The 27,914-nt window shown below is 48.0% G+C and overlaps 1 protein-coding gene across 2 annotated transcripts; it reads left to right on the top strand.

The window, feature by feature from the left end:
• Nucleotides 1–27,660, top strand: Atp6v1b1 (ATPase H+ transporting V1 subunit B1). 2 transcript variants are annotated; one of them, XM_046432382.2, is made up of 15 exons: nt 6,071–6,205; nt 6,547–6,650; nt 7,057–7,112; nt 18,985–19,083; nt 19,266–19,359; nt 19,842–19,919; nt 21,086–21,225; nt 22,054–22,155; nt 22,731–22,828; nt 23,862–23,985; nt 24,252–24,402; nt 24,637–24,719; nt 25,478–25,582; nt 25,782–25,911; nt 26,001–27,660. In XM_046432382.2, exons 2-15 carry the CDS (start codon nt 6,578–6,580, stop codon nt 26,162–26,164), a joined length of 1,497 nt encoding a protein of 498 aa, XP_046288338.1. In that variant the 5' UTR covers nt 6,071–6,205; nt 6,547–6,577; the 3' UTR covers nt 26,165–27,660. The 2 variants fall into 2 exon arrangements, with proteins under 2 accessions (XP_046288337.1, XP_046288338.1); XM_046432381.2 differs by lacking the exons at nt 6,071–6,205; nt 6,547–6,650 and adding an exon at nt 1–214.
• Nucleotides 27,661–27,914: the final 254 nt, after the last annotated feature.

The following is a 27,914-nucleotide window of genomic DNA, read 5'->3' as shown; positions in this document are numbered from 1 at the left end:
GGTGCAGGCTGGCAGTTCACTCCAGCTCAGTGGGGCCTGAAGTCATAGAGCTGCCACCAGCCTACTCAGGCACTGACTCCCAGGCCACCACACACCATGGCTATGAAAGTAGACAGCAGGTCCAGCGGGCTCCCCAACAGTGACTGCGACCTGGGCACAGCCAGGGAACATATCCAGGCGGTCACCCGAAACTACGTCACCCACCCCCGCGTCAGTGAGTATGAGCCCTAGTGGGTGAGGCTGGGGTGGGGAGCTGCTGAGACTCCAGCAGAAAAAGTCTTCTTGCCTCAGAAAAAGAAGAGGACTGATACCAGGGGATAGCAAGAGGCCCTCGGTTCAGTGGGAACCGCTCTGTGAGGGCAGCCTGCACGGAGTCATCTCTGCAGGTGGAGGAAGGATGGAGTGCCCAGCCCAGGCTGACCCAGAGGAGAGGACTGGGGGGAGGGGTTAGTTGTCATCATTGATCCTGCCTAAGACCCTAAGCCCTGAGAGAGAGAGCTCTAAATGCCCCCGAGAGAGTGCGCGCCCGTCTGTGCGCATGCGCACACTTCTATGTAAGGAGTGTGCCCCAGAACCCTCAGCAGGAGGAAGTGTATGATGAAGTATAGTGGGGCTGACATGTGTGTCAATGTATGTGAGTGTTCTCAATATAAGGTGATAGTGTCCCTGTGTCCCGAGAGTCAAGGGCTACGTGTTGTATGTGCCTTCTATGAGAGATGTGGGCCTGGAGGGGTGTGCACCCACTTTCTCTTGGAGGGGAAGAATCCTGTGAGTGCGAATGTATGCAAGTGTGCTTGTTAGGGTGCGGGTAGGTATGTCTGCATGTGCTTCGATGCAATGTGTATGTTCAAGGGGACAGCACAGGACAATGTCACGTATCTGAGTGTGGCAGTTTTTATGTGTGTACACAGGGCTAAGGGTGAGTGTCAGGTGTAGGAGCTTGTAAACCAGTGCTGGGGGGGGGGTACCTTTGTAACTTTCACGGAGGCAGCCCTGTGTAGCTAACTTCTGTGCTGGTTCTGTAGGGATAGGACAAGTCCAGATGTCTGGGGAGGAGAACCTGTAAAGGTCCAGAGGACCAAAGGGAAACCCCCTCACAATTTCCTTCTCCAAGGTCACCCTCCCAAGCCTGGCAGTTCTCAGACAGCATGTGCAGCTCACTGGAGTAAACCAGCCTGGCCCGCCCCTGTTAAAGCCTAGCCAGAGGTTCCTAACAGGGCGTGTGGGGTGAGTGAGAGGAAGAAAATCTGACACCGGAAACTCTTCTCCCTCCCTCCTCCTCCTCTACAGCCATCCAGTCTAATGGAGGAGGTGGGGAGAACTTGAAAGGGCAACAAGAGCTGAGCACAGAGTAAGCAGGGTGGGGGGGTTGCAGTCAGCAGAGCCCCCAAGGTGTGAGGCTCCTGCTGAGGCCTGAGACAGGTGCTGAGGGTGGAACAAATTCCAGTAAAGGAGAAATGACAGTTCAGTGAGTTCAGTCTTCTTAAGGAGGCCCCACAGGCTCTGCCCTGTAGAGGTTCCTGGGGTAGATTCTCCCTAGGCCAAAGTTGTGGTCACCAAAGCTAAGAAACACACAGTGATTCAGTTCACACTGGGTCCAGAGCTGGGAACTCCTTCCCATGAGATGACCTGCCACCCCTGCGATCACCTGTCCCACACCTGAGGGCACAGGAGAGCTGCCATGCTGGGCAGGGTGTGGGGTCTGGACCCACAAACCCTGCTTTCCCTCTGAAACTTGCCCTTGTGAGTCCTGAAGATAAATGTCACCCTGCCTGACTCCTCCTCCAGGCAGGATTGCCCAGCCAGGAGCAGCCTCAAGCCAGTTTCCTCCTAACCAGTTCTTTATTTACAATCAACATCCTGGAGGTTCTGACCCAGGATGGGACCTAGGGGTGTCAGTGCCTCCATATTTATAGGCCTCCTGCAACAGTAGCTCCCACCCAGGCAAATGTGTTTATACCCCACAGTTAAAAACCAGAGCAAGTTCGGTGCAGGGAGCCCTCCTGGCTCTGCTCTGGCCATTGACTTCACTTTGCTGCAAACTGAGCATGCTCACAGGATGCACCCAGGATCAACCCCAGACACCTTCCCCAGCCATCCAGACACCTTCCTACCCAGCAGCATCCCAGCACTCCTCAGCGTGCTTCTGCACCTGCAGTGTCTCCTGCTCCTGTCTGTTCTCCTTGGGTGACTAGGGGGTGCTCCTCCCTGCGGCATGTGGACAGGCACAGGACCAGATAGGATCTGGAGACCCCTGGCAGGTTGGAGGCAGGGTTGCTCACCCCTCTGCTTGCCTCCCCAGCCTGATCTTCTACCCTGGGACTCTAAGCACTCTCTCAGCCCTGAGACTGAGCCTAGAAAGAGGCTGGACTCAGAGGGCCAGGGAGGTGCAGCTTGAGAAGCCCTTTCCTTCCCAGAGGAGATGGACTCCTCACAACTGATTTCAGTACAGAGACTACAGGAAAGAATTGGCCAGAAAGGAGGAGCTAGGTAGAGTCTAGATGGGGAGTAAAACCAGCAGTATCCACCTTGGGAAAGAAGGGTCTCTTTGCTCCACAGCATTCGACTTGTTCCCCAAGAACCTTGGCTTCATTGGGGAGGAGGTGGCATGGAGCTTCACCTGGGCACTGGGGCAGAAGAGGCTAGGCTGGCACAGGGGGCCAGTCTAGGCCAAGTTTTGAAAGGTTAGCAGCCTGGTTGGAGGGATGGAGCCTAATCAGGCCCTCCAGGGGCTTGAGCACCAAGCCGCTGGCTTTGCCTCCCTGCCTCAGTTTCCTTGGCAGAAAGGGGAGAAAGTTACATCGAGAGTCCCAACCAACAGGTTCCTGGGCTGATTCTAAGAACCCCCAGCTTCCAGCCTCTGCCCCCCTCCCCTAATCCTTCCAGCTGGGATCAGGGAGGAGGTGCAGGACCTGCTGCCCCAGGCTTGCCCCCACCCTGGCCTCACGCATGGGTGCCCGCCTCAGCCCTCTCCGGGGACGCTGCAGGTGTGGCTGGGCCAGCGCTAATTAGTGTGCCGGTCAGGATCCCTGCTGGGCCTTTGACGGGGAAGGCGGTAGGGAGGTGGGGGTAGGGAGCCGCTTCTCCAGCCTGCAGTCCAAAGTGCAGCCCGAAGTGTCAGCTAGGACAATGGAGAGGGTGGGCAGAGCAGCTGGAGGGAGTGTCTGCACAGTCTGGAAGGCCCATTGAAGGAGTGCCCCTCAGGTCATCTGAACCGGCCCTCTGCCGGCAACTCTGCAGCCCCCTTCCCTCTCCAGGGTCAAGGGGGACATCCCAGGGTGGTGTAGTGGCCATAATCCCCGAGGGCCACAAGATACTGCCTGAACTGTGGCGAAACCAGCTGAGTTTCTGGGTCTCAGTTTGCCTTCCTCAAAATGGACATAACCAGAGTATATACAAACAAGAGGCGTATACAAACAAGAGGTGTATACAAACAAGAGGCCTGTCACTCAGCTACCATTCTGTCTGTCTCAGGAGAGACACAGCCCCTGTAGGGGCCAGTCTGCAGTGCTATGGGTCTTCAGAAGGAGAGACCCCGTGAGCTGCAGTAGGTGGTTTTGGGCAAGACCTTGAAGGGTGTGAACAGCCCAGTGTGGAACCGAAATGGCATGTGAATGGGTTTTCTAAGACTCCACGGAGCTGTGTCTCCATCCAGCCTCCCTAGGAATCCCACCTAGAACCAGGTGTTGTGGCTGCTGAAGCCTGGGAAGATGACCTGTAGGTGAAGCTGGTGTGCTAAGATGGGGGACTCAGAGACCTCATGCTGTCCCCATGTGACCTGGCATGATCTCCCACCCTAACTCCCAGAATAGAGTTGAGAAGTTGGCCTCCCAGAGGGTCCCTGCAGGCAGGCACTTAGCAGGCTCCTTCCAGAGACCCTCCCCTTAGGGAGGAGTGTGGATCCTCTAATCCCACATCCTCTACCACCATTGTCCCCTACCTCCCCTTCCAGGTTAACGGGGATTTCATGTGACAGAGGCTGTGAAGTAGGGGAGCCAGCTGTGAATGAAAGGAGGAAGTTGAAAGACCTGTCTCCTGAAGCCTTGGAATTGGAAATGATTCCCTGTGGCTTTCTGGCCCTGGGGACCCTGCCCTGCCCCCATGCCTCCCTTGCTCCAGGCCCACCCACCCTGTGTCTTCTTACCCCAGTTCTGCAGTTTTCTTCCCCTCCCTCAGCCCTGTGGCACGTCTAGTATTTACTCTATAAAACCCGGCAAAGCGCTGGCTTGTTCTGGACTTATAAACTTACTGGCCTGTCCCCACACCCCTGCCCATCCCCGCCTGACCCAATTCATTTCCTCCTTCTGCTTCCACGTCCTACCTCTTTATGGTCCTAACAACCCTGGCAATTTAATCAAAATACCACACGAGCAAGAGTGTGTGTGGATGGCTGCATGGTGGCTTTTTTTCCCTAATGTGGAGGGAGATGCCCCCACCTAGGAACCCTACCCTCCCTCTTTGGGGGGGGGTCTCTTTATGCCTACACACCCCCTTAGCACATGCATCCTCTTTTTTTTTTTTTTTAAATCTCTTCCATCTCCATCTTCACAGGAAGCAGACTGGAGCTAAAGGTACAGTCCCTCAGGATGGGCAATAGGACCCTCCTTTGGTCCAGGGGGGCTGGGAAGGTAGGGAAGGTCACATGTTGGTTCTCATGTGGGACATGTGAGGAAAAGCTAATGGAACCATAATTCATCCAACAAATATTTCACAAGTGTCTGCCGTATACCTGGTGCTTTCCTGAGAGGTGGGATACAGCAGTGAGCCCAGATGCAAGCCTCTGCAGGCCACTGCACTGCCTGTGTTCCCCCAAATCACCAAGTAAGGGATTCTTTCTCACGTCTGAACTGCTCACCCCTGGCATATGTGCCCTTTCCCTAACTTCTGGGGCTGGGTGGATAGCTCCATTTGACCTGAGGGCTCAGCTCAAAAGGCCCATCCTGCAAAGCCCTGACCACTAGATCTGGCCGCCTGGCCATCTCACATACCCATCCTGTTCTTGCCCTTCTTAGCACCTACTGCAGTTGGTAATTGTGTTACATTCTCTCTGTCCCTTCTTTTAGATTGTAGGCTCCACAGCTGGCCTCGTACATCCAATAGGTGCCATAGAAATGCTTGGAGAGAGGGAGGGATTAGGGAAGAAGGAAGCAGATCACCTAGGGAAAGGGGAGTAGGAAGCGCCAAGCAGTGAAGTCTCCAGGAGGGAAGAGTGTGTTGGCCAAAGAATCTGAGAAGCAACCCAGAGGTGGAACAAGGGGGCGGGGAAAAGGAGCATGCATGCAGCCTCTCATGGAATGTGCTGGATCACTTTGAATGCAGGATCTAGAGGCCTAGGAGAAGCCTAGAGAGAAGTCAGCCCTGGAAGCCAGAGTAGAGAGACTTGAGAGGCAGGGAAGGGGGAAGAACCATTGGATCACTGGAGGCCATGCTTGTATGAGCAGAAGCTGGAGAAGGATTGGGGCTGAGGGTGGGAGATACCAGAGCTTGTTTGAAGGAAAGACTGTCGGGTGCCGGTGGTGGTGGCAGGGTGGCACTAGCCCTGCACCGCAGAATTTGTTGTCTCCAGGGCCTGGTGCAGGGGAGAGACCTGCCTAGGATGGAGGGTGGGCCCTCCTTCGTGGGAAGAAGTGAGGGCAGCCAGATGCAGTGGGTCTCTAGGCAGGTCTGAGGACAGGGAGCAAAAGGGTGCTGCCCTGGGCCAGCCAAAGCCCGGGCAGAGAACTTTCCTTCTCGCACTCTCCTTGAGACTGGAGTTTTGCAAACAGTGCAGACATTGGAGGATCTATGTAAAGATCTGTACAAGCCTTGCCTTGCCCCATGGGTGGGTCTCCTGGTCTACACCCTGGTGAAAGGAGCTTTCAGACAAAAATAAGGGATTTGATTCAGAAGCCCAGAATGGGGAGGGAGTAGGTGATGGGCTATTGGGTTCTCTCGGGCACTAGGTGGGTTGGGGCCACCTAGTTTGCCCAGGAGCATGTCTGTAAGAGGGCTGTGTGAACCAGGGCTGACAGGAAGCACAAGGGGTTGGGGGGAGTTCAGCCCTGGCTCTGCCTCAAACCTGCTTTGCGACTCTGGCCCTTCCTTCTGGACTCCATTTTCCTCTGAGGTCTGCAGTCTGTGAGGGACCCAGCACCCCACCCATCTTGCCAAGCCAAGTTCTCCTCCGTCTCAAGTTGAATCATTGGTGCCACACAAGAATCCCAGGGTAGGACCGAGGTACCCCTTTGCCTTGGGCAGGACTGTCCCAAAGTCCCTGGGCTAGCCCCTGGCAGAACCAAAGCTTTTGCTAACCTGGCACTGGAGTTGGGAAGTATTTCCTGATGTCTAACAGAACACCACCTTCTAAGCTAAGCCCATTCCCCCTCTATGGTCCTGTGCAGCTGCTAGGTCTGGGGGCATTTCTCTTCTTCTTCCCCCTACCCCTCTGAGCACCCAGCGAGCCAGGGGAGTCCAGCAGCCTCCCTGGCAGGGCCTCCCCAGGGCCTGTGAGAGCAGGGGCTCTGTTCTGTTTCTCTCAACAAAGCTTCTCCCCCCCACCCCCCACAGTGCTCAATCAGTGTGGGGTGAACAGAAGGAAATGTGGCCTGGTGAAGGGCAGAGGAGGGCACTTCTTAACCACAGCTGGGGGCCAGAAGCCTTTGGAAAATGTTGTGAGTCAGAGAGGAGGGAGCGGGTGAGGTGGGGGTTGAGGCCAGAGGGGAAGCCCATCAGGGAGGATAAGGGTCTCCTCCCCAGGACCAGGGAAGACTCTGAGGCCTCTGCCCTCCCCCAGCCTCCTGCAGGTGTCCGAGGCAGCAGAGGCCCTGCGGGCAGGGGCATGACCCTTACAGCAATGGTGGCTGGCCCTGTCACAGCTAATGACCCTGATGGCCCAGGCTGGGGAGGAGGTGGGGGGTGTTTAGACGGAGGGAAGGCAAGGATTCTTCTCTCTCTCTCTCTCTCTCTCTCTGTGTGTGTGTGTGTGTGTGTGTGTGTGTGTGTCCTGTGTCGTGGAGGCCAAGCATGTGTTAGGGGGTGTTTGGAGGTAAGAGCCTTACCACCCTGCCTTTCCCCCAGCCTACAGGACGGTGTGCAGCGTCAATGGGCCCCTGGTAGTGCTGGACCAGGTCAAGGTAAGGTTCTTCTGCCTCTTCCCTGGCCCCACGGCCATACCTCAGGGTTCCCTTCTCCCTTACTGGATATCTTCTAAATTGCCCTTCCCCTGGATGACCTGTCATCCACGTCTGCACTCTCCTTCCCTACTTGTGTTCCCAGGCACCTAAAGTTTTTCATCCCTGCCCTGTCAGTGGAGATTGTAAAAAGCACAAATACCTCTCAGAGGCCGGGCTCCATGGGCCTTGGGAAACCTGGTTCTACCACTGATGGGCTGGCAGCCCCGCAGCCTGCTGAGCCTCATTTCTGCATCTGTAGAACAGTGGTGCCAGACTCAAAGACAGGACTCTCCCCACCTGAGACTTCCATGGGGAAGAGCAGGATTTGCCCGTCAACTCCTCCTACCATTTCTCAGGAGCTTGATGGCTTCCAAAGTCCTTTGAACAATTGCAGTGTCAGAATCAGCCTTGTGGGTTGGGAGTGAAGTGGGACCCACAGGAGGCAAATGAGATGTAAGTAAGCTCTTTTGCATCTCCTGGGAAACTAAGAACTGGCAGACACTGAGTTGCCTTGTTGGAGACTGTTGAGTGTTAAAAGAGTCCTGCAGAGATTCAAGATCACTCTGCTGTCCTCACTGTACTAGCCAGTTCTAGTTCTCCAGCCTCCCACCCATTCTGAGCTGAACAAACTAGAAACCCCGGGTGCACCCTTGATCCCTTCTGTCCTGAACAGCACCCATCCAGGCATTGGGTCATGATCTGGTCACATGTTTCCTCCCTGCTGGGCGGGGGGCAGGGGACCCAGTTCCCTCCTATTGGATATGCATTAATCCTTAACTCCAGGAGCCCAACAGAACACTTGTACCAAGGACATAGTAGTGTTAAGCATATGTTTGTTTAAAGGAAAGGCGAGTAAATTAATGAGATGAACAAATGAATGAGTGTTAGCATGACTAGATAAAGACTTGTTAAAACCAGAGCCACTTATATTAATTAAATCAGAACCACTCGAATAAGGATTCTAGAGATGTGTGTTGCTGTTTGATCTATTGTAGAAGGGATGCCCTGGGAGGAAGTATGACGAGGTAGTTAAATGTATGTACACTGGGGTCAGGGCTTGGAAGAGTCAGACTTTGTAAGTTTTGGTTTTTATCATTTTAAATATTTTTATTATTTAAATTGTGCACAATAGCACAATTTGGTTTTTATAACCAAACTTCTGTAATAACAATAATAATTTTAAAAAACAAAGATAATTCTGGTTTTTTGTTGATGTTGTTGTTGAAAAAAATAACATTGATTTGTTTTCCTTCCTTCCTCCCCCCCGCCCTTTCTTTCTCTAAAGTACTGGGGATTGAACTCAAGGGTGCTCTACCACTGAGCCACATCTCCAATTCTTTTTAAAAATTTTATTTTGAGACAAGGTCTCACTAAGTTGCCCAGGCTGGTCCCAAATTTGCAATTCTCTTGCCTCAGTCTTCCTAGAAGCTGGGATTACAGGTGTACACCCTTGATTTGCATTTTTTACTTTTATTTTTATTTTGATACTGAGATTAAACCCAGGGGCATTTAACCACTGAGCCACATCCCCAGCCCTTTTTAAATTTTGAAGACAGGATTTTGCTAAATTGCTGAGTCTGGCTTTGAACTTACAATCCTCCTGCCTCACCCTCCCCAGCCACTGGGATTACAAACGTGAACTACCATACTGACTTTTGCTTTGCTTTTTTTTTTTTTTAATAATTGGCATATAATTCTTGTACTTATTTTTGAGGTACACTATTATAATTCAAGATATATATATATATATATAGATATAGATATATATAGATATATAGATATATAGATATATACACACACACACAATGTACAATAATCAGATCAGCATAATTAGCACTTCCATCTCCTCAAACATTACTGTTCAATTTATTGAGAACCTTCAAACTCTTCTTCTCTAGCTTTTCTGAAATGTGCTAATTAAGACTTCTCATGTTTGATCCCAGCTTAATTCCACTCTTTTCTACCAATTCCTTATGAATCCTGGAGCCACAGCTTTAGCACCAACTTGGAAATACAGATTCTTGAGCTCTACCTCAGACTGACAGGGTCAGAGTCTTTGGGGTGGAGTCCCAAGTTTGCTCTCACAAACCCTCCAGGTTTGAGAACTATCTATCCAGGACTGTAAATTCCTGTTCCCTCATCTATTAAATAATGACAGTGAGGAGTAAATCAGAAAAATTATCCTCCCTGAGAACAGTCAGCAATAGCTCTTCCTATTAGCAATGCTAATAAGCCTGATCAAACAGTTGTGCGATCCCCTGTCCCCCACCCCATCCCACCACACTCTCCTGCCACAATCTTGGTCTATAGGGAACCCAGAAAAGTACAGAGACTCAGCACCTAGCAGACGTCCATTTCTCAATTGCCCCCTGCTAGGAAACCAGAGCTAGATCCCCAGACGTATGGCTTTGTGATTACTGGATGCATCTGTAACTCTGACAGAGCAAACTAACTAGGTGGTGCATGCACCTGGAAAGCCTTCAGCTAATAGAGGGAGGACAAGAATCGGTAGTTTACAGTCTCCTAAGTCCTGGAGAAAGGGAAAGCATCCTATGCACTGCTCCCGCTGCCGGCCCCTCTTTCTTTTACAGCCTGACTTGGGCAAAATTCCACTATTCTGTCTCTACAGCGCCACCTACTGCCTATATCGACACACAATCAATTACTCTTGTTTTCCATACTTTACAAATGGAAAAACAGGTTGGGGAAGAATCCGACTAGATCAGAGGCTCTTAGCCCAGGAAATAAGACACCTAAAATTGTATGTAAACAATTGAAGGTACATTGGCATGTGCCGATGTGTTTTTCTGGAGGGAGTTTCTACTATTTTCATTTGATTTCCCAGAGTTTGTTAACTAGAAAAGGCTTAGTCCCTGATTTGAAGATTGTAAAACTGACCCTCCTAGATCATGAAGCATCCACGTTCCCAGCCCTGATCTCACAAAAGCACACTCACACACATCCATATTCACACTCTCAATAGTTCGTTCACACACTCGAATACTAACACACATTCACACTCTCAAACCCACACACCAGTCACTGCAAGCATTGAGGAAGTATCTGGATATCTGACATCCACCTGCTTGGAGCTATTCTAGAGATTCACGAAGGCAGTGGTTCTCATACTTGAACATACATTAGACTCCCCTGCAGGGCTTGCTCATAGACAGGTTCTGGGCTCCACACAAAGTTCTGATGCAGTAGATCTGTATCGGGGCCCAAGAATTCGCATTTCTAACAAGTTCCCAGATGATGTTCATGCTGCTGCTCTGGAGACCACAACTTAAGAGCAACTGCTCTGGAGAATCTCCCAACTCTTCTGTTCTGGGGTTCAAATCCATCCTTCCTTGACACTTGGAGTAAACACTCACCTGATCCACCAAACTTGATCCCAGACATCTTTATCTACTTTCAAAAGATTGCAACAGCCCTGAAGCCCATTTCCAGAGAGGAGGTCCCACGTTGTCCTTGCCATTGTTGACAGGAGGGGCCTTGGAGGACAGAACTCCCTTGCAGGAATCCTAGTAGACTAGTTTCAGAACTTCCCAGTCTTCGACATGTACATAGCAGCAATAAGGGGCATGGCCCCTTGCTGATTAAGGACTCAGTTGACTCTCCAGCAAAGGGGATGGGTCGCACTGAATTATCCCCACTCCCTGAAATCCTCTTAGAAGTCAACAGTGAGAGTCGATAGGATCAGGCTTGCTCAATATGCAGCTGGGAAATAGGGTTCCTTGGTGTATAAGCTGCTGCACCCTGCAGTTCTCCCCTGCACCCTCCATTCTAACTAGTTATGAGATCCTCGCCCTCCTTAACAAACACTCCCTGCCCACCACACAGGGTTTGGTATTCTCCTCCTAAAGGTTTCCAGTGTATATTCCTCATACCAGACATGTCCTTGTCCGGCCATGATCTTTGATATTTAAAGTTCTCTTCTCTGATCTCATCCTTCAGGGACACACAATTCACAACTATCCCCTCCACTTTCCTATTCCCCACTCCCCCTCACTCTCATAAACCCGCATAAAAAACTATCAATTTTTTATTACCCCCCCGCCGACTTTATTGGGCCTGTTGGCTGAATTTGGACCCATTCTGACCTGTCCTCTAACCAATAATTTTTCCCCTGAAGTCAACAACCCACCATCACCGCCAATGATGTGACAAATAAGGACGCCCGTGGCCACTTCTGGGAAATGGCCAGGCACAGGGCCTACACCCAGTGCAAGGGAAAAGAAGTCAGGGCTTGAACCTCGGAACTCATTTACCAGTCTCTTGCTGCCCTTGCTCTTGGGCTCCCTCTTGTGGCTGAGAACCCAAGACGGCTGAGTACCAGGGGCTCTTACCACAGGGATTATTCTCTTAGGGTGGGTCTTCCCTCCAGGGATCCCACTCTATGGGTTAGGGAAAGAACAACATTGCCAGGGTTCAATCACTGATACCAAAAAAGAGAAAAAATAGATAAAAATTTGTATTGTTTGCTCACAGCTTCTGAATTTCTTATTAAAGATGCCTCTCATCTGTCTTTGAATTATTCAGGAAGAAAGTTTCTTGTAAATATTTAAAATATGTTTTGTCTTTATATTTAAATTTTGTTTATGTATCTGCATTTATGATGAGGTGGTATTCTAAATAGATACCTAGTTATGTAATTTCCCTCCGTGAATAAATATACCACATTTATTGTATCATAGTCCTGGAAAACCTGAGATCTGTTTCTGGACTCTCTAGCCCATTACCTGACTCACATTAATTCACTGTTTGTCTTCAGCACATTTATAGCAAGTGTTTTTTTTTAAAGAACAGGTTTTAATATCTGGTAAGGCAAATCCTCTATCTCTGATCTTTTCCATAACTATTTTTGGCTCTTCTTAAACATTTACATAAACTTTAAGATCATTTTATCAAATTCCAAAAGAAACAATAATCCACTGGGGATGGCTTTAATTTATATGCTTTTAAAAGAATTAATATCTTTATGACAGCAAGTCATTGTTATGTTCTTCAATAAACTTTTGTGGGGTTTTTTTGTATTTTTTACATTTATTACCAGATATTTTATGTGTTTTCACTTTAGTGCAGATGGGATGTTTTCCTCTACTGCCTCTTCTCACTGATTATGATTGGAATAGAAAAAAAGATTGATTTTTATACATTTATTGCGTTTGCAACCAAGTTCTCTTATGGGTCCTAGTAATTGTGTGTATGTGTGTGTTTTAATTAGAGCCTCTTGGGTTTTTCTAGATTTGCAATATCATCTGCAAATAAGGGAGTTTTATCTCGTTTTACATAAGCATACTTTCTTGGGGGGAGGGTACCAGGGATTGGACTCAGGGGCACTTGACCATTGACCTATTTTGTATTATCTTTAGGGTCTCACAGAGTTGCTTAGTGCCTCACTTTTGCTGAGGCTGGCTTTGAACTTTCCATCCTCCTGCCTCAGCCTCCTGAGCCACTGGGATTACAGATGTGCGCCACTGCACCCAGCATAAGCATACTTTTATATATATATATATGGTGTAAGATGGATACGATACCTTTATTTAACTTATTTATTTTATGTAGTGCTGAGGATCGAACCCAGGGCTTCACACAAGCGAGGCAAGCACTCTACCACTGAGCCACAACCCCAGCCCCATGAGCATACTTTTATTTTGAAACAATTTTAGTTTTATGCAAAAATAAAAATAGTACATCCATATATTCAATTATTAAAATTTTAATCAATTTTCTCTGTGTGTCTATGAAAATGTGTGTACATAGTTTTTTCTTGAATTTTAACGTTTTGAGATGGAGGATAGTCTCACTAAGTTGCCCAGCTGGCTTCAGACTTGAGACCCTCCTGCCTCAGTCTCCAGAGTAGCTGGGTTTACAGGTGCACCATAGTGCCTGGCTTTTTTTAATCTCTTGAGGGTAAATTATGCCCTAATACAATGTGTGTATTTCCAAAGAATAAAGCTATCCTCTTGTATAACCATAATTGTAGTTATCAGCTTCAAAATTTTACACTGATATAACACTTTAATTTATTATCCATAATCCAATTTATCAGCTGACCTAATAAGGTCTTCTATAAATTTTTTCCCCTCTAGTATGAGATCCAGCCTAGGGTCACGTATTGCATTTAAGCATCGTGTCTGTTTAGCTTTCTACAGTCTGGATCATTTCCACAGCCTTTCTTTAACATTTTTAAAGAATACAGCCCCATCTCTCCACTACCCTTAAAAAAAATAGAACATTCTCCATTAATTTTCATTGTTATATTTAAATTTTTAGTCTCATTGAGTAAAATAAGATTTCTAAAAAAAAAAGTACCAGGTAACAACAGTGACATGGTTATGATTTTTATTGGAAATAAAAATAGCTTCAGCATTTCATAAGGATGTTGAGGTTGGTTTTCATAGTGTTCAAGTCATTGCCTCTCATTCCTGTTTTACATAAAGTTATACAAGAAACAGCTGTCTTGGAATTGTATCAAAAGAGTTTCTGTTCCTGTTTACAAAATCCCAATTCGTTTTCCTTTATTTACTTATTTGGTACTGGGAATTGAACTCAGAAATGCTCTATCACTGAGCTCCATCCTCAGACCTTTTTATTTTTTGAGGCAGGGTCTTGCTAGGTTGTTAAAGCTGGCCTCAAACTTGTGATCCTCCTGCCTTAGCCTCCCAAGTCACTGGGATTACAGGTGTGAGCTACCATGCTTCTTCAGGGTTTTTCTTTTAATTTTTGTAGACAATTCCTACTATGAATTACGTTGTCAATTGTTGACAAATGCACTGATGATGATGTTCTAGCCTTGCATTCTTGGAATAAACCCAGTTTGTTCATGCTGGTTTATTTATTTGATACACTGTATGATTGGTCTAATAGTTTAATTAGTATTTCTGCATCCATGTTAATTAGAGAAATTGGTCAATGATTCTCTTTTGGTACTATCTTCATTGGATTCTCATGTCACTGAGCTTCCCATTAGATAGTTCTGTTTCCTTCTAATCATCATTCATTTTTTTTTCCCTGTTCTTGCTTTGGTTCTATTCTTCTTGGCCATTGCTCCAGCCCAGTACTAGGTGGAAGGATAACAGCAGGTGTTCTTGTTTTGCTTCTCGTTTTAGTGGGAATGCTCTATCCATCAAATCACTGAGTAGCTATTTCCTATAAGGTTTTCAAACAATATTCATTTGGGGATTAAGAAAATTCCCTTTTATTCCCTGTTTTCAAACAGTTGTTTTGTTCTTTGCTTTTTGTTTGTAATTATTAAACTTTTCATTTATAATTATTAAAAATTTGACAGTTTTTAAACTTTTTCCAAAATGTTCTCAATAATCATAGTTTTTCATCTTTTAATCCATTAGTAAGATGAACTACATTAATAGATTTTCTAATATTAGACTAACCTTGAATTCTGGAATAATCCTAATTTGTTATCTGTTTGTGTATGTGTGTGTGTGTTCGTTTTTTGTTTGTTTTTTTTTTGGAAGAGGTACCAGGGATTGAACTCAGGGGCACTCAACCACTGAGCCACATCCCCAGCCCTTTTTTGTATTTTATTTAGAGACAGGGTCTCAGTGAATTGCTTAGTGTCTTTCCATTGCTGAGGCTGACTTTGAACTCTCCATCCTCCTGCCTCAGCCTCCTGAGCCTCTGGGATTACAGGCGTGCACCACCATACTCAGCTCATTTTTTTAAAAAAATATTATTATTTTGGTTTGTAATTTGGTCTTTTTTTGTACACTGCTGGGCTTGGTTTGATAATATTTAGTTTCAGATTTGGGAATCCATATTCATGAATGAGATTGCCTACAATTTTCTTATAATTATTTTATTTTGGTATCAAGATTATGCTTGCCTCTAACAATGAATACAGTGCTTTTTCTTCCAGGCTTTCGAAGGGCTTTAGCAAATTTGAAGTTATTTTTCTCTGTTATAATTCACTGGTATAACCATCTGAGACAGGTGCTTTTTTTCATAGGAACACTTTAAACTATTTATTCAATATTTTAAAAATTATAGGATCAAATTTGATGCCAGCCTCAGCATCTTAGACCCTAGGAACTTAGTGAGATCCTGTATCAAAATAAAAAGAGCTGGAGATGGAGATCAGTGGTAGAACACCACTGGATTCAATCCCCAGTACCCCACCCCACACACACCTAGCATGACCGCATAATGATCATTTTATGTGGTACTGGGGATTGAACCCAGGTACTCTATCACTGAGCTCCAGCCCTTTTTATTTTGTTTTGAGACAGGCTCTAACCAAGTGGTCCAGGCTAGCCTTGAACTTGGGATTCTCTTGCCTCAGCCTCCTGCAATTATAGACATGTGCCACCCTGCCTGGCTTTTTATTCATTTTTATTTGGTTTTGATTTGAGTTGTGATCTTTTGGGACTTCACTCATTGCATCTAAATTTTTAAATATGTTACATGAAGTTTTTCAAAATTCCTTTTATTATCTCTTTAATATTATCAGCGTAGCTGGTTATAATTTTTTTTAATTCCAACATTTATTTATTTATTTATTTGTGGCTTTTCTTTTTTTCTTAATTAATTTTGGGGAGAAGGTAACTGGGTATTGAACCCAGAGGAGCTTAACCACTGAACCACATCCTCAGACCTTTTTATCTTTTTATTTTGAGACAGGGCTCACTAAATTGCTGATACTGACCCCTTGAATTCGCTATCCTCCTGCTCAGCCTCCCTAGTTGCTGGGATTACAAGTGTGTGTCACTGCACCCTGCTCCATTAGTCAATTTTATTAGACTTTTCAAAGTACTAATTTGGCTTTCCTGTTCTTCCTTATTACATGTTTGTTTTATATTTTAATAATTTCTGCCCTTTTATTATTTCTTCTACTTCTTATGGGGTTTTAATGCTGTTTTTGTTGTTGTTTGTTTGCTTTTTGGTACTGGGGATTGAAGCCAGGGGCACTGAATCACATCTCCAGCCTTTTTTATTTTTTGTTTTGATAGAGTCTCACGAAATTCCTGAGGCTGGTCTTGAACTTAAGCTCCTCCTGCCTCAGCCTCCCTACTCACTGGATTTACAGATGTGTGCCACCACTGGCTCACGTTGCCTATTTTAGATTTCTTCAACCTTGTTTCTTTTCTAATAAAAACCCTTAAAATTTCAAATGCCTCACACGTATGCTGAAGCATAATTTTCTTTTTATATATATTTTTTTATTTGTAGATGGACATAGTATCTTCTTTTAAAGAGAGAGAGAGAGAGAGAGAGAGAGAGAGAGAGAGAGAGAGAGAGAATTTTAATATTTATTTTTTAGTTTTCAGCGGACACAACATCTTTGTATGTGGTGCTGAGGATCGAACCCGGGCTGCACGCATGCCAGGCAAGCGCGCTACCGCTTGAGCCACATCCCCAGCCCCGGACATAATATCTTTATTTATTTATTTTTATGTGGTGCTGAGGATCGAACCCTGTTCCTCACATGTGCCAAGACAGGTGCTCTACCGCTGAGCCCCATAATTTTGGGGCTACAGCCCCAGCCCCATAATTTTCATTATTGTGCATTACCAAATATTCTCTAATTCTGATCAGATCCTCTATACTTAAAATGCTTTTATTTTCAAACAGATAAGGTTTTTCTATTTTTTGTTACCAATTTCTAACTTACATTGATTAGGGTCAGAGAACATGGTTCAGCTTCATGTAGTTTATAGATCACGGCATGATGATATCCTTTCCATTCTTTTTTAGATAATCTGTCACTTTGGTTTTGATTTTGCAAGGAGTAATTTAGAAAAGCACTTTAATTTCACAGAATATTAGCAAATGGTGCAGGGGTATTATCTTTCTACCATTGCTTTTCTTGGATTAAGGTTATGGTTCACTTCCTGAATTAAACCAGCCACATGGGAGGTGAGGTGGGGGTTCCTGGGACGCAGCGCTCACTCCATGTCCTCCTCTGGGCTGGAGGTGCAGATACAGGACTTGGCTCTTTTGGTTCTTGGACCCCTGTGAGAATGTGGAGGGTGTACTCCTCCAGCCAGCTTCCCTGGCCAAGCTCCTGACCCTCCCTAGACATGGGAAAGCCTGGAACCCTGTGGTTCCCAGCATATACAGAGACAGCAGAGCTTGGGGACTCCCTAGGGCAGATCTCTAACTGCCCATCTGCTGCTGTGTCCCTGAGAGACAGCCCAATGGAGTTTTAAAAATTGAGTTTCATTTACATACAATAAACTTCCCTCTTTTAAAGTGAGTTCAGGTCTTTTAATATATCACATTTTATTTGTCTGGTTCATTAATTAATGGATATTTGGATTGTTTCCACTTTTTTATGAATATGAAAGAAACTACTCCCCTCCACCACCACCGTACCAGGGATTGAACCCAGGGACGTTAACCACTTAGCCACATCCCCAGCCCTTACTGAAAAAAAAAAATTATTTAGAGACATGGTCTGGCTGAGTTGCTTAGTGTCTTGCTAAATTGCTGAGGTTGGCTTTGAACCCACAATCCTTCTACCTTAGCCTCCTGAGCCTCTGGGATTATAGGTATGTGCCACTACACCCAGCTATGAATAAAACTTCTATGAACATTCATCTACAAGTTTTTATTTGGACATATGTTTTCATTTCTCCTGTATATACATGGGAGTGAAATTACTGGAGCCACATGATAATTCTATCTATGTTTAACTTTGTGTGTGTGTGTGTGTGTGTGTGTGGTGCTGGGGATCAAACCCAGGTCCTTGCTCATGCTGGCAAGCACTCTCCCACTGAGCTATAATCCCAGCCCTGTGTTGACCCTTTTGAAGATGTGAAGAAATCATAACTTGTTATCTGATGGTTAGGAGAAGGGAATCTGGAGTCATAACATTTATTATCTGCCTTTTTGATTTTAGCCATCCTGGTGGGTATGAAGTAGTACCTCACTGTGGTTTTGGTTTTCATCTCCCTAATGACTAAAGCTGTTGAGCATCCTAACATGTATTTATTGTCCATTTGTATATTTTCTCCTTTGATCAAATTATTTTCACTGCGTGTTCTACTTTAGATATTACTGAAATTAGCCTGATTTTTTTAAATTCCTGAAGTCCTGATTCATACATGTGAATCATAATCACTGCTAGGAAAAGATGGCCCCAGGTAGGTATATAGTTCCTGGAAACAGGGTCTTTTCTGGTGCCTGAGCACAGGGAAGCACTTTGCCATTGTTTCCCGTTAGTCTACAGCAGCAGAAACACTGCTTTCCAGCCGTGGGTGGTCACAATACCTGGTCACAATAGCTATTCCATTTTATTTTATATTTTTTAATTGTTGATGGACCTTTATTTTATTTATTTGTATGTGGTGCTGAGAATCGAACCCAGTGCGTCATGCATGCTAGGCAAGCGCATTACCACTGAGCCACAAACCAAGCCCCCCCACTTCATTTTATTGAGCATTTAAAGGTGCCAAGGTAACAAATTTGCAGAATATTGCCTCATTTCCTGCCCACAGCAGCCCTGTGAAGTATTAATATTATCACCCTCGTTGATAAGAAAAACTAAGGCTCATGACTTAATGACTTAAGTACTTAATGAGTCACTTAATTAGGTAACTTCCAGAAGGTTCCAAAGCTATTAAGCTTCAGAGTTTCGATTCTAACCTGGTCTTCTGACTCCGGATTCCCTTCTCCTAACCATCAGGTATACTCCCTCCCAGAAAGAATCTAGTTGTCCACTTCCCAGTCCCTCAAGTTCATTTCCATGAGTGTCTGGCCATAATAGTGCAGACAGCAGCTTGAGACTGGACCAAGGAGGGATGGGGGAGGTAGCATGGACTTTGCCCTTGTCTCACTCTTGCTCTGGGCTGCTCTCCTCCCCTGCCAGTTCGCCCAGTATGCTGAGATAGTCAACTTCACCCTCCCCGATGGGACTCAGAGGAGTGGCCAAGTGCTTGAAGTGGCTGGGACCAAGGCCATTGTACAGGTAAGTGGGCTCAGTGAGTCAATGAATGAACTGACAAAGTTCCCACACTATCTGACCAGCTGTGAAGCAGGCAAATGTCTATCTGCCTGAGAACACCCTGACCAGAGCAGAGCATTCTAGGAGGGTCTGAAGTGGGAAGCCCCAGTCTCTCCTGGTTAGAGTAACTACCTTTTGTCCCATAGGTGTTTGAAGGGACCTCCGGGATTGATTCCCAGAAGACCACCTGCGAGTTCACAGGGGACATCCTGCGGACTCCAGTGTCAGAGGACATGCTGGGTGAGGGATGGGGATGGGGCAGGGGTGGGTGCCCCTCTACCCTCCCAACCCAGCTTCTCCGACCAAACCCTTAGTGCCTGGCTTTGTCATTGCCTGTACACATATCTGCCTTCCCATGAGCTCTTGGAGGCTAAAGGTTGTATTTTCTCTGTTCTGACCTGGTCTCAGGGCCCACATACAGCAAATGTTCAATAATGAGGAAAGCAGGACCCTGCTTGAGGTCAGGCTGAAAGAGACTGCTAAGCCCTGCATATCCCCTAAGTCTCAAGATCTGCCACACCTGGCTTGGTTTTCCCCTTATCCAGCCCTGGAAGCCCCTCAACTAGAGTCATTGTGCTGGGCCAAGGCCTTGCTTTCTGGGATAAATGAGAGTTGACGGGGAGGGGGCCATGGGCAGTGGAGGTGGGGGATAGGAGGGGGGTGGTGTGGGGCTGAGAGCTGAGGCTGGCCCCAACATCCTCCTCCACCACTTGCCTACTCAGGTCGGGTTTTCAATGGCTCGGGCAAGCCCATTGACAAAGGGCCAGTGGTCATGGCGGAGGACTTTCTGGACATCAATGGTGAGTGAGTGGAGGCTTTGGATATCTTTTAGGACCCAGTCTCTGACATCTTCCCACTTCCTGCCATCATTTCTGCCACCTTGTCCTGGAAGTTCTGTCTGGACACAGGCCAGAGCCACTGACCAGCACTTTCCCAGGGCCAGGCAGATTAGGTGTGATGTGAGAGTATCAAAGGCCTCTCGTCCCCAAATCAGCCACCAAATCCAAATGCTGCCCTCAGCACTCTGTGCCCAGCCCCTATAAAACAGTGGTACACATCTGTAATCCTTGCAGCTCCGAGGCTGAAGCAGGAGGATCACAAGTTCAGAGTCCGCCTCAGCAATTTGGTGAATCTCTAAGCAACTCAGTGAGACCCTGTGGCTCAGTGGTTAAGCATCCCTAGGTTCAATCCCTGGTACCAAAAAAAAAAAAAAATGAAGTGCCATCATCATTGCATGGTGTTCCACATGCCCCCAGACCATCCCTCTTCTGCCCTCAGTTCCCTGTCCCCAGTCCTCAGATCTGGGGCCGCTACAGCAGATTCAGCCCTCCAAGGCTGTCACATAGTCACATGGAGGCTTTTCCCAACTCCTGCAACCCTAACCCGTCAGTTTACTGAGGGGCCTCGTGGAGGCCCACGGAGGACAGTAGCTTGTCTGAGGCCACACAGCAAGCCAGTGGCAGAGCACAGAACATACATCTGCTCCTATAGGGGTCTCAGATTGCCCTCAGGTCCCTGCACAAGAGCCATAGGTGGTGAGGAGGGTTCTATCTCAGGCCAAGGGGTCCCCAGGCTGAGTTCTTACCACCTGCTTCTAATGCACCAGGGCAGTGCTATCCAAGGTAGCACTGGGCCTGTGGTTGTTTAAACCTGAACCAAACCATATTTCATGTATGCAATAGCCACATGTGGCTGGGGACACATTGAGCAGCGCAGCCAGGGCACAGTTCTGCCTTCACAGAGAGCGCTGTTAAACTGCACTGTTCTAGGGCTGGGGACGTGGCTCAAGCGGTAGCGCACTCGCCTGGCATGCGTGCGGCCCGGGTTTTATCCTCAGCATAACATACAAACAACGATGTTGTGTCCGCCGATAACTAAAAATAAATATTAAAAAAAAAAACTGCACTGTTCTAGAGTCTGGGCATGAGTGGGGAGGGCAAAAGCTGATAACCCTGTTCCCTCCCAGGCCAGCCCATCAACCCCCATGACCGCATCTACCCTGAGGAGATGATTCAGACGGGCATTTCTCCCATTGACGTCATGAACAGCATTGCCCGTGGTCAGAAGATCCCCATCTTCTCAGCAGCCGGGCTCCCCCACAATGAGGTGAGGCCTGCAGAGGCAGCAGCAGCCTTGAAGACCAGTGGGCCCCAAGCAGGTCTTCAAGGCTGCCCTGAGTCAGAGCGGCCCTCACTGCTTGAAAGAGCCCACTTGTAGCTCCCAGTGTGGAAAGCCCTGCCTGGCTGAGCTCCCAGCCTCTGCCTGCTTGTCCTTGTACTAGTCTTTCCCAGATCACACCTACTTCACTGCCACCACCAGGTATGAACAGCCAGTTCTCCCAGAGTAGTTGGTGTGACAAGGTTTCTAGACATTTTCCCCCACCCTTCCTGAATTCCTGAATGTGCCTCAGTTTACCCTCAAAATGATCTGGTGATCAGACAACATAAATGCCCTCACTCTTACAGACACACACACACACACACACACACACACACACACCCTGGTTTGAGAGTTAGGACCCAATAGCCCCACATATTGAAGACCTGGGGCAACTCTGTGCCCAGATAATTCCAGCAGGCTGAGGGGGGGTCTAGGGGCTCTGAAAGGCCCAACTTCCTTCAGACAAGTGGTTCAAACCCATGCTAAGGCTGTTGCTCTTTGGAACTGTTCATTACTCTGTCTGTCCTGCTCCTCACGACAGGCTCTCTCAGTTCTCTAGTAGTCACAGAATAGCCCCCCTCCCCAAGAAAGCTGTAGGACCCAGGGCAGAGCCTTCACCTCTCTGGGCTTGGACACTTGCTGGCAAGGCCCTGACGGGAGGACAGATTGAAAAACCTCTCCATCCATCCTCCTTAGTGGTGCCGGGGGGGGGGGGGCAGGTGCTGGGCTCTGGCCCTGACAGCCTCCCTCCCCTCCCAACCCATTCTGCCTCAGATTGCTGCCCAGATCTGCCGCCAGGCTGGGCTGGTGAAGAAATCCAAGGCAGTGCTGGATTATGATGATGACAACTTCGCCATCGTCTTTGCAGCCATGGGGGTAAGAGAGGCGGGGCAGATTTGTCAGTTAGAAGCTGTGAACAGGCAGCCCTGGATCCATTGGTCTCTGAAACAACTTAATCTTCTGGGGGAGGCACAATCCCTCTTCTTGAGAAGCTGTCAGAGTCTGGGCCAGTCTGGTGGGAAAGGCAAGAGTGTGACTCAAGGGGTGAAGGTGGGCTCAGTGACCAGAGCAGTGTGTCCCTTCAGACATCTTGAAGGCCACAGCAGCTCTAAGATGGCCCAGAGTGGCTTGGAGAAGGAAGCCAGGGAACTCAGGGAGACAAGACAGCTCAGGAAGGGGATATCAGGGAGCCCTCAGGGGGCCCAAGGGGAGGAAAGGGAGTTGGGCAGGGCAGCTGGCCAAGAGAGGGGCAGGATGGCATTGAGCTCCTGAAGAAGTTTGAAATTCTCTGGAAGGGTATCTGATGAGGCCCTCTCAAGCCCCAGGGCCACCCCTGTGACTATGGCACCTTTACCCCCAGCAACTGTTAACCAGTCAGTTCACAGGCTTTCCTCAGAAAGGAGGGGCCAGGCGCTGCTCTCAGGCTGCAGCCCTCCCTGCTCTATGTCCAGGTGAACATGGAGACAGCCAGGTTCTTCAAGTCCGACTTTGAGCAGAATGGAAGCATGGGGAACGTCTGCCTCTTCCTGAACTTGGCCAACGACCCCACGTGAGCCCTCCCCATGTCCAGGGAGAAGACCATGTTTCCTTCTAATACTCAGGATACCAGCAGGGCTCAGGGCATTCCAGAACCACAGTCATGGGACCGAGCTAGGAAAATAACCCCTGGAGGCGCAGTTGGAGAAACTGAGGCCTGGGAAGAGCTAGGGATAGCCCACCAAGAGTCCCTGGGAGCCAGCTAGGACCCCACCTGCCACCTGCAGTCCCTCTGCTCTTCCCACAGCCTGCAACCAGCCACTATCCTAAGTCACGGCCCTTCACCCTTGAGTCACTTCCACAGTCACTACTAAAGAAATTGTCTCTCCTTTTTTGGGGGGGATTGCTATTTTGAAGGTTTAGAAAATAAGACTTAAAATATGGGATCAAGTGGATTAAAAAAAATTCTCATAAGATATCCTGGGTGTTGAGGGGGGGGGTCCCCAAACTAAGGAACAAAAGGCTGTGATGACATTACCAAGAGGTACCCAGCATAAGGGTACTGAGAAGTGCTCCAAGTGGGAAGGGTAGGCAGTGTGTGGACCACGCACACCAGTGTGCTCAGGGACAGGAGAGGCACAATGAGTAAAGTGACAATCCTGAGGACACAAAGCAAGTGCTCTATCTAAGACACAAAGCAGGTGCCCTGGAGTGAGAAGGAGCTAGAGCAGGCACTTGTGCCCCCACCTCACCCATGGGAGATACCTCAGAGCCCTTCACCTTCAGACCACAGCAGACAAGTCTGCTGTCTTACTCACCCAACACTCACCCCTGCTTGGAGTCTCCTACCTACCCACCCTCCTGGTCTCGGCCTCTGTCTCCTCCCCTCCCATGGATAGCAGGTGAAGGGGTGAGGACTTGGTGGCAAGTGCTCGCTCCCAGGAATATGGACCTGACCTGGGGGCTGGGGTAGGGGCTCATCTTATCCTTGCCCAGCTACTGTACACAAGCCAGCTTCCCTCTGTACCTTGTACTCAGCCCTGGGGTATGTGGGGCACAGGCCTGGGCCTTCAGGCTCTCTAAATACCAACCATGCCTGCCTCCAGGATTGAGCGGATTATCACCCCACGTCTGGCACTGACCACTGCTGAGTTCCTCGCCTACCAGTGTGAGAAGCACGTGCTGGTCATACTGACTGACATGAGTTCCTACGCGGAGGCCTTGAGAGAGGTAAGCTGACCATCAAGGGGTGTCAGAATCATCCCTGCCTTGCCCTAGGCTTGACCTCTTGGAATCAAGGGATCATCCTAAAAGTAAGAAGGGAACTCGTCAACCCAGGCCTGCCGTCCTCATGTGTGCCCCAGGGCTCAACTGCAGCCTGGCCTTTTCTCTCCCACCTTCCATTCCATTCCTCACAAAGTCACTGAAGCTTCTACCCATCTTCCTTGTTTCAGCCCCTGCCTTCTTTCTTATCCCAACATCCATGGATCTTGCAGGTCTCAGCTGCCAGAGAGGAAGTGCCTGGGCGCAGAGGTTTCCCTGGATACATGTACACAGACCTGGCCACCATTTATGAGCGAGCAGGCCGTGTGGAGGGCCGGGGTGGATCCATCACACAGATCCCCATCCTCACCATGCCCAATGATGGTAGCCTCCTCAAGCCCCCAGAGTTCCCCTTCCTCCCTTTCCCACCTGGACTCTTACAAATCCCATGCTGCTTTGCACAGATGTGCAGTAACTCGCTCCTCCATCAGGGCTGATCCTTTCCTACACATCCATCTCTACCCCCTCACTCTCATGAGGGAAACAGAACCTGGGTGACCCCTGGGTGGGTGGAGACCACACCCCCAGCCACACTGAGACCAATGCATTTTCTTGTAGATATCACCCACCCCATCCCAGACCTGACAGGCTTCATCACAGAAGGACAGATCTATGTGGACAGACAGCTGCATAATAGACAGGTACTTGCTGCCTCCCTCCCCACTTTGGCTCTCACTCCAAAAGACCTGGAAGAACAGATGTCCACTACCTCCTCTGAATGAACGAAGCCGACCCAATCAGGAGACATGCACCCAGGGAGGCCTGTGTGGGCCACAGCCTGGGTAGAATCCAGTCTACCTGGCTGTGGGAACTTGAGAAAATAATCCCTTCAGAGTCTGGGTGTACTGGGCAAGAGTGGGGAGGGCAGAGAAAAGCTGGAAACCCTGAACAGGACTTCACCAGGGATTGAACCCAGGGTCTCCTGCATGCTAGGTAAGTATCCTACCACTGAGTTATATCCCCAGCCCCAGGTCTTCTCTTCTGTGATATGGGAATAATAATACTCATTACACTGATGCATTGAGAAGCATAAAACAAGTCAGCATATGAGAAGTATCTGGCAGATAGTAGACAATAAATAAATACCAATTATTTTCCCTTTCCAGTTTTTTGCTTTGCTGAGTAAAAACACCAGGTGTCTGATACAAATAGAATGTGAATAATGGGCTTTTTATGAACTTAAGGTCACATCATCTTCCTCCCTCACCGACCTGTCTAAAACCACTTGTGTAGTCACCTGCCCTACAATATATACGACATAAGAGTGTCAGGGTGTGACCACTGACTTCTCTGTGGATGAATGAGGACGAGTCTCCTAAATAGGGGGAGATGAGACAAGCAGCTTGGGTGGGGTGGGGTGGGCTCTGCTGTCTGCCAGTCGCCTCCTCTGCTCCCCCAGATCTACCCCCCCATCAACGTGCTCCCTTCCCTGTCGCGACTGATGAAGTCCGCCATCGGGGAGGGCATGACGAGAAAGGACCACGGGGATGTCTCCAACCAGTTGGTAAGAAGGAGAGGGCCAGGGGCTGTTGGGTAATCTAGTTTCAGAAACTGGAGATTTGAGCTCCATCTGGACCGACAGGCTTTTCCCCTGGTAAAATTCCTTCGCAAAAAGGGGAATCCCAAGGGCAGCCAGGTTTGGGGCCATCGGGACTTTGGTGGGAAGTCCGCGAAGCCGCCACCGCCTCTGCTTCCTCCTCCAGTACGCCTGCTACGCCATCGGGAAGGACGTGCAGGCCATGAAGGCAGTGGTGGGGGAGGAGGCGCTCACCTCCGAGGACCTGCTGTACCTGGAATTCCTGCAGAAGTTCGAGAAGAACTTCATCAACCAGGGTGAGGCGCTTGGCGGGCGCGGAAGCAGAACCTCTCCACCCTCCTTCCGCCCCGTACACACAGCCCTCACGCTCCTGCTCGGTCCCTAGGACCCTACGAGAACCGATCGGTGTTCGAGTCGCTAGACCTGGGCTGGAAACTGCTGCGCATCTTCCCCAAGGAGATGCTGAAGCGCATCCCGCAGAACGTGATCGACGAGTTCTACTCCCGCGAGGGGGCGCCGCAGGACACGGTGTCCGACACTGCGCTCTAGCCCGGACGGAGCCTGGCGCAGCTGCACGGTCCGGTTACCCCTGTCTTACGTGCCCGTGGTTGGCCACCTTTCCCCATTCGCCATCTGCCTCCCGCCATCTCCCTCTCCGACGTTCCCCCGCTGCCCGCAATACCTGAACTCACCACTTCCGCGTCCACCTTCAGACCCCTACAGGCTATGGGGGCCCCCCAAACTCTGTCTTCCTAGACTTCAGCACTGGGAAAGACCACAAAGGAAAGCCCATGTCCTACTATATTTTTATTTTAAATGATTTTTTTTTTCTGTGATCGTGATGCTGCTGCTGGAGACCTAACCCAGGCCCTTGGGCATGCTAAGCAGCAGTTCTACCACTGAGCCACACCCCCAGCCCTGAATTTTTATTTTAAAAGCCCCCAAGAGAGAAGTAACAAAGATGAATTATCTTAAGTGAAAAAGATTGACAAGAAAATTTGGTAATTGTTGAAGGTGCAAGTGATGGATGCATGAAGTTCCTTATGCTAGTCTTGCTCCTAAAAGGGGAGGGGGGGTGGATGAGGAGGAAAGGAAGGAAGGAGAGAAAGGAAAAGAACAGAGAAAGAAAAAAAGCTGCATTAGTGCCTCAAGAGCTGACAATAGAATTCCTCTTGGGGGATGTATTTGTCCTTTTAAGAGGTATCTTATATGTTTGGCTTTTAATAGTTCTGCCCCAGAGAAACTGGGGAGGAATTTGGTTTGCTGCAGACAGGAAGGGAAAAGAGTCCTTAGGGAGATAGCCCAACAGACATGACAGCCCGTGCAGAAGGCTGGGAAAGACCCCTAAAATCAAGAAATTGGCAAAGAGCATCCCAAAATTCAGGATGCCTGAGGCATCCTTGGAAATGACCTACTCTTCTGTGATGTCCTATCCTCCTGTCTCTCTACCCCATCTACAAGAAAGTCATGAATAATTCTTTAAAAAGCTTTGACTGGCTGGGTGCACACGCCTGTAATCCCAGCAGCTCAGGAGACCGGGAGACCGAAACAGGAGGATCGCGAGTTCAAAGCCAGACTCAGCAAAGGCAAGGCACTAAGTAACTCAGTGAGACCGTGTCTCTAAATAAAATACAAAAATTGGGCTGGGGATGTGGCTCAGTGGTTAAGTGTCTCTGAGTTCAATCCCTGGTACCTGCCCCGCCAAACAATAAATAAAATAAAAAGCTTTGACTGTCCACAGGGCTTAGAGTTGTTTTTATTTAACAACAACTTTATTGAGATATAATTCATACACTATACAGTTTACCCATTTATAATGGTACTACTTGACAGCATTTAGTATACCTACAGAGTTGTGCAACATTCACTACAATCAATATTTAGAACTTTTTCATTGTTTCCAAAAGAAAATTTGTACCCTGAGCCATCATCCCTCAACTACTCTCCACCTGTGCCCTCCCCAGCCCTAAGCAACCATGAATCTGCTTTTTATCTCTACAATTTTGCCTGTACTTGATATCTCATATAAATGAAATTGTACAATATGGTTTTTTTGTGACTGGCTTCATTCTCTTAGCAAAACATTTTCAAGGTTTATTTGTATTATAGTATATATCAGCACTTCATTTATTTTTATTGTCGAATAATATTTTATAGTGTGAAATCAAAACTTTTGTTTAGGCATCAGTTTTTGGACATGTAATTCATTTCCATTATTTTGGCTATTATAAAAAGGCTACAAAGAACATTATGTACAAGTTTTTGTGAACATATATGTTCATTTCTGATGAGTAGAATT

The sequence above is a fragment of the Marmota monax genome, unplaced genomic scaffold (assembly GCF_021218885.2).
Source record: "Marmota monax isolate L192 unplaced genomic scaffold, Marmota_monax_Labrador192_F-V1.1 WCK01_AAM20220418_F8-fsc00106, whole genome shotgun sequence".
Classification (NCBI taxonomy): Eukaryota; Metazoa; Chordata; class Mammalia; order Rodentia; family Sciuridae; genus Marmota; species Marmota monax.
Note: the sequence above shows the minus strand (reverse complement) of the source record. Positions and strands in the feature narration are given on the sequence as shown.